Source organism: Antennarius striatus, chromosome 9 (assembly GCF_040054535.1).
Source record: "Antennarius striatus isolate MH-2024 chromosome 9, ASM4005453v1, whole genome shotgun sequence".
NCBI classification, from domain to species: Eukaryota; Metazoa; Chordata; class Actinopteri; order Lophiiformes; family Antennariidae; genus Antennarius; species Antennarius striatus.
The window spans coordinates 4,094,731-4,101,112 of NC_090784.1; the positions used below are offsets into that span (position 1 = coordinate 4,094,731).

A 6,382-nucleotide genomic window follows, 5' to 3' on the forward strand; every position below is an offset into this window, starting at 1 on the left:
CAATGGCAAATAAATTGTGCATACTTGACAGTCTTTTTTGAGTTCTCTACCCTTTGCCATCTCTTTCACCAAATCCTTAAAAAAGGTAAGTTAAATAAAAGAAAGTTAAATAAACAGTTGTTGAGATAAGACATGCAGACTTACCTGCAAACAATGATTTGAACTTACATGAGAGGCTGGAATAATTATGTCAAATATGTTAAATTAAACAGTGCAAACACAAAACAAATGAATGTCATTGTCATCTGTACTAACACTTCTGTCTGAAGAGTGACTGAACACTGACAGGGATCTATGATTCTGGTTCTCCGTACTCTGCAGAAAGGTGGACAGCTGACACTGACCTAATCCTCAGGCATGTCTGAGGTCTTCTCCTGTTGGATGACCTCGTTCCCCCACAAAGAACACAGAGAGACCTGTTCATCTGAGCAGCAAACACATGAAAAAGACAAAGGAAAATGACAATATACAGTAAACATTTCACAAATTTCTTGACAAAGCAAGGGCGGTGAAATTTTAAATTGCAGAAGGCTTATATTCAGTTATGTATTTAGGTTTCTGAGGACCTGATTTTAAAACACGAGAATGAATGTCCATGTACCATTTTATAAATATTATTTTTATTTTTACATTGTGCATAGGCTATTTGTGTGAAGCATGTAGACCTTAACCTCCACCAAAGAGTATTTTCCCTTGGTTTGTGTCATTCTTTTAGGACTACTAAAACTAAACTGGGTATGAGGCTTGGACGTGACTGGGTGAAACCATTCCGTTTTGGGGTTCATACGAATGCAGAAGTCAGGAAATTGTTCTACCTTTGTTAAAATTACAAAATAAAGCGTTTCGTAACACTTCTATCAATTACATAGAAATGCTTTCGGATGTCAGTGTGGCGGGGGTCGGTGAGGAGAAGCACCGACCGTGTCGTTGTGTACCACGCTGCCCCCACGGCGCTGTCATCCCCCGATCACGCGCTGACGCTCCCTCCCAGTGGTCAGGCCTGTGCACACCTTTACGTCCTATTGGTCAAGAGGATAAGCCACGCCTCCCTTTCCCCCTCACGGTGTTTGAATGGAAACGAGAACGTGTGTGAGGTGGAGTCTGGGTCCAAGAACAGGTTCAGGTGTCCAGCGATCACCAGTGACTGGTGCTCAGGAGAAAATCAGGGTGTGGAAGACTTCACTGAAAATCACACATGTGAGTAATATTTATTTATATAATCCGTCTTATATGACAATTGTTTTCTATGAATAATGTCAAATACAGTGTTCGATATCACCAGACGTGACAGTGTATTTTATTACTTAGACCGTGTAACTGGTTTGTTCCTGTCAGCCTGTATTGTGCTGAACCAAGTTCTTTCACATGTCAGCCGCTTCATCAGTGATGGTTCCTAGCAGGTCGCCTGTGCCTTCCAGGTAGGTGTAAGAAGGGCTGTTGGTCGATTTGTGTAAACACTTGGTGCTTTTGTCCCTCAGAAAAGTAGGTGAAAGGGTGTGTGGCTGAAGAGCATCAATTGATTATCCTCACTTCACATGATCCTCCACAGCTCTGTACACGTTGATGAATATCAGTCAGTCATCTTAAAAACATTTAACATGTGACATTTGCACTGACCAGCTGCTTTCATGATGTGCACAATGTGTAATAGTAAATTTTAAAATCCATATAAAGAAATTTAATTATCCACATCTAATTAAAGGCCAGTTCACAGTGTTGTCATCCTTTTTCCTGTCTGCTCATTCATCAGTTTTATCATGAAATCTGAGGAGCGCTCCTCAGACCCTCAGGGTGAATTCCATCTGTCTCCTCTGGGTACAGGTGACATGGAGGCCGTGGAGGCTCTAATGTCCATGACGAAGCACTGCAAATCCCAGAGCTTCAGTTTCAGACAATTCAGACCGCTGACTCCATCCTCAGACTCATCAGAGGATGACTGTGCCCATCCTGTGTCTACTGTTCTACTGGAAACCTCATTGGTAAGTGTACCACACAGACTGAGAGTTGTCAGGTTAAAGCATTGCCAGAACAAGCCTGAAGGAACATCAGCTTAGAAGATACAATTGGAGGTGATCTTATTCAGGTCCTCTTGTATGTAAGGTTTCTTGTTAAAATAAACTATCAGTAGTTTGCTATAAACGAATTAAAGAAGGTTAGAGGATTTCCATGGAATTCAATCTGGTGACTGTGCCATTCTCTAGAATGGTCCTGAACTACTTCTTTTCCAATAAAGCTATGGAGGACTTTGAGTTTGGTTTAATATCATTGTTCTTTAGTAAGGTTTAATGACGTCCAAGATTCATCTTCCTCACAGGTACAGGTGTTTACAGGATTTCCTTATTCTTGATGGAATCCATCTGACCTTACAGTGACTGAGGAAGCAAAGCTCCAGAGCATCACTGAACCACTGCCATGCTTCACTGAAGGCAGTGTTCTTCACAGCATAGTCGTCATACTACTTCCTCCAGACGTACCGCTGATCCAGAACCTGTGGTATTATGTAGACATAATGTCTCATAATTGCAAACAGCTGCTAAATAGTACAGTATTCCCTCGCTTGTTTGTGCTTCAAGATGCAGGGCTTCACTACATCACAGATTTTTAGTTGGTAGTCACTTGATACCATACGTGCATTCTATTGGCTGACAGCATCCGTAAGTGTGCTGCGTTCCGAGACTCATGGAACGCAGCACACTTACGTGAAACACATAAATGCTTTAAACAGTCGATATGAGTGGGAGAAAAGGATAATGTAATAGATATGAAATGGTTTAATCTCAGTATGTGGCGGTTTCATGAATGTTTAAATTACCGTAAATAATAAAATACATAGTTCATCACTATATCAAGGAATTTCGTTTTTCACGGGTGGTCCTGGAATGCATTAATCGTGAGTACCAAGGGATTACTGTATATTTAATATGGAAGAGGAGTTGAATAATTTTGCTTCCAACTGTAACAACAGGTCCAAGATTAAAGTGCATAAATTTGTCTAGCCTTCTTCTACTTGAATTTATCAGCTTTTACCTGCTTGAAATTTGAACACCTATCTTTTCAGTGCATGACGCCACCATACAGCCCAACTCAGCTTGAGGCCACCCATCAGCCGTCAGCAGCACGTTTACCAACTGGAAGTCCGAGCTGGCAACCAATAGATGGGATGGAACAGCACAAAAACACTGCCTCTCAGCAGCAGTTCCAGTGCACCAGCGTAATCCGACACACTTCAGGTCACCAGCAAAGCTCTTGCAGCAAGAAAAGCAGATTCACTGAAGTTCATACAAAAGACCCGAAAACATATTTAAGATCCGAAGATGAACTACCTAGTACCAATTCTGAGAGAAACATTGTCATACAGTGTGTTGAACCCAGCCAGACCCAGATAAGACTTTTAGCTCCAGATGACAAATCAAGCACACCTTCGGCCATCCAGTTGGTCTTGCCTGCTGGCCCTGGTGTCTGTACTGCCCCTGCCTACCAACAGATACTTCCTGTCCCTTCTCCATCCATTAGTGCTGTGTTAAAACCCATCACAGCCTCTGACTATCAGAAGCAATGCCTGATTTCTATTACACCAGCATTCACCAATGTGCAGGCACCATTACAACAGCCACAAACGCCTGCCCAGGTCTTCCTCTTTGGAGATCAGGTAGCCAAAGGCCCTGTAATACTCGTCACTCCTGCTTTCCACAAACAACCAGCACTGGTGAACCCAGGTAGCAGCAAGCTACCAACCATTGCCCCTGCCCCTGGTCATGCCTTTTTGGAGCGAAGAAGCCCCCCCACTCCGGAAGTGTCCCGAATACGAAATCATGTTTGTCCCCATGAAGACTGCAACAAGACCTACTTCAAGAGCTCTCACCTCAAGGCCCACATGAGGACACATACAGGTGAGAGATTCATGTCTTTAAAAGAACACTTTTAATTAAACAGCACCTTGCTGTGTAAATTCTGCATAGCACCAAGAACTATATTACCTGCAAAAGGGTGGTTCCTGATGTTTGTAATAACAACACGTTGTGTCCTCCGATAGGTGAGAGGCCATTCAGCTGTAAGTGGGAGGGCTGTGAGAGGCGATTCTCTCGCTCCGACGAGCTGTCTCGCCACAGGCGAACCCACACAGGAGAGAAAAGGTTTGTCTGTCACATGTGCCTCAGCCGCTTCATGCGTAGCGACCACTTGGCAAAGCACGCCAGGCGACATCTAACAGCTAGGAAGGTGCCCTGCTGGGCATCAGGGATCAAGTCTATTTGCTCATGAACTCTGAGCCATTCTAATGACTCCTCCAAGGGAAAATCGGTGAAATGAAGAGGCTCTGTGACTGAAGGACTGCTTACATAACTGTATTACCCCAAAATGACAAAAGGTTTGTTTACAAAACTGCAGTGTTTGTAAAGTTTGTATTTTTACGTACACTGAAAACATGTTCCACAATGAAACCTTTTGTATTCTTGTGATGGTTTTACTTGTATTTGTGTACGTGACCAGAACAGTGTCTACAGCCACAACAGAAAGGCCATATCACTCAACATTTTGTTTGTGCTGGAGACTGTTAAGGTTATTTGTGCTCCTACATTATATATTTGCCACAGCAGGTCATTCTGTTTCGATTTTGAAAAATGATACAGCCAGCAGGCACACTGCACTATTTTAAATCATTTTCACAAATTGTTCTGGGTACTATTTTGAACAAGAACCACACATTACTAAAATGAGAGTTAAGAGACAAAGTCTACACAAAATTAAGTATAGAAAGTCTTTATATGGAGTCTTCGCTACTTTTCTGTTCCTATTTGAAAAATGTGAAGAGACAGTCAATACAGTGCAACTAGTCCTAGTTGTTTGTTTCAGTTTGAAGATTCGGCAAGTGTTGAAGACATTTTGGAGATTCAACCAGTCTGTTTACATTGGACTTCCACTTACTGTTTACGTGACCGACTACACGATACTGTAAGACATTTTCACTTTTGTTAGTATTGTTTACTTTTCAGGGATACTTGACCAAAAAATTTTCAACTTTCGTTCCATTTGGAAAATCTATTAGTAAAAATATTTGCACAACTTTTCTTGAAAGAAAAATAAATGATCTGATAAACATAAGCGTGTGTTCTTTCTCGTGTTCTTAGCCATTTTAAACTGTCCAGCCTATTTTGCATTGATTATTCAATGGTTGCTGAATAATCTGTCCAAGGTTTAACTTCATCCCAGATCCACTTGAACCTGAAAACAAATGATCCAGAATCAGAAGCCATCTTCAAACTGGTTGAAGTGTCTGCAGAGACACCAGAGCTTCACCAAAACATGAAAGATGTGGTCAGAACGAAACAGTGCTTCACAATCCAGTCAATGAGGTTTTTATTTCTATACGACACGACATGCAGTTTAACATCAACATGCCTCAGACACAGATGGAGATTAGATAAAATGGGTTTTTTTTAACTTCTATGCAACTGAAAATGTTTTCAGTCTAGCAAAACACTGCAAATGATGACTTTCTGAATAGGACCTATCGATCAGCTCATTGGTTATCCATCCACACGTTCATTGTCCCACCTGCGGTACATGCTTAGACACATCTTTGTGACATACGTTACCTGCTGATACTTCAGAAATACATTGAGACTTGACTTTATCAATGAACACTGAGCAACCATCTTCACAATCAGCAACAGGCAGACTGCGCCTGTCAATATCTGGGCTTGCGCTAGTCGATTGCCACTTCGCCATAGGCGAAGTAAATTCCAGAGTGGCTACAAGGTTTTTAGCCTGTGTAACCACAGTGGCGTTCTTATTTTTAGGGAAAAAAGGCTAAAACTTACAACTTTTTAGGACTCGCGAAAATCCCCGAGCGATAACATAAGAAAACAATAGCATGAGGCTATTTCCGCATGCCGACAGAAATAGCCGAAGTGACCCAAACGACACGAACGCTCCCGATCATTAAATATGCACTTGGGTCATGACCTCCTCTCGTCCAATGAAAAAAAAAGGATTCTATTTTTACAAGCTAAACCTAAATTGTACGAATAAGCTAAATTGGCGTGCGACAAGGCAAGGACGATCTATTGAAAGAAAATGAGAAAAGTGTTTTATAGTAGATTTTGTATTAAAATTCTCATTGAACAACAAATGGTGAATGCTGAGAGGGGGTAGGAGTGGTGACAGACCGATCAGAAGGTAAATGAAAGATATTATCAATACTTTTTTGTAGTCTTAGACTTTTGATCCCTATGACTGGCAGGAATAACCAGCGATGCATGTAAATGTGTATTCAACTCGCTTGCTATAATAGCAAGTAAAACTTACATTTGAGTAATAAAAAGTAAAAGTAAACATTTGAGTAATAACAAGAATCAAATTTATTAAAATCAAAGTGTCAAAG

The 6,382-nt window shown here is 41.3% G+C and overlaps 1 protein-coding gene across 1 annotated transcript; it reads left to right on the plus strand.

The window, feature by feature from the left end:
* Nucleotides 1-751: 751 nt before the first annotated feature.
* Nucleotides 752-6,342, plus strand: LOC137601146 (Krueppel-like factor 10). The gene is made up of 4 exons (XM_068323179.1): nucleotides 752-1,197; nucleotides 1,822-1,979; nucleotides 3,059-3,890; nucleotides 4,034-6,342. The coding sequence occupies exons 1-4, from the start codon at nucleotides 882-884 to the stop codon at nucleotides 4,258-4,260; spliced, it is 1,533 nt and encodes a 510-aa protein (XP_068179280.1). The 5' UTR covers nucleotides 752-881; the 3' UTR covers nucleotides 4,261-6,342.
* The last annotated feature ends 40 nt before the right edge of the window (nucleotides 6,343-6,382 follow it).

Bases quoted from the DNA above. Each gene is read 5' to 3' on its own strand.
- LOC137601146 (XM_068323179.1), top strand. From the start codon at position 882: ATGTCAGTGTGGCGGGGGTCGGTGAGGAGAAGCACCGACCGTGTCGTT. The intron at 1,198-1,821 runs GTGAGTAATATT...CTCTGGGTACAG, and splicing joins CTTCACTGAAAATCACACAT to GTGACATGGAGGCCGTGGAG. The intron at 1,980-3,058 runs GTAAGTGTACCA...CTATCTTTTCAG, and splicing joins TTCTACTGGAAACCTCATTG to TGCATGACGCCACCATACAG.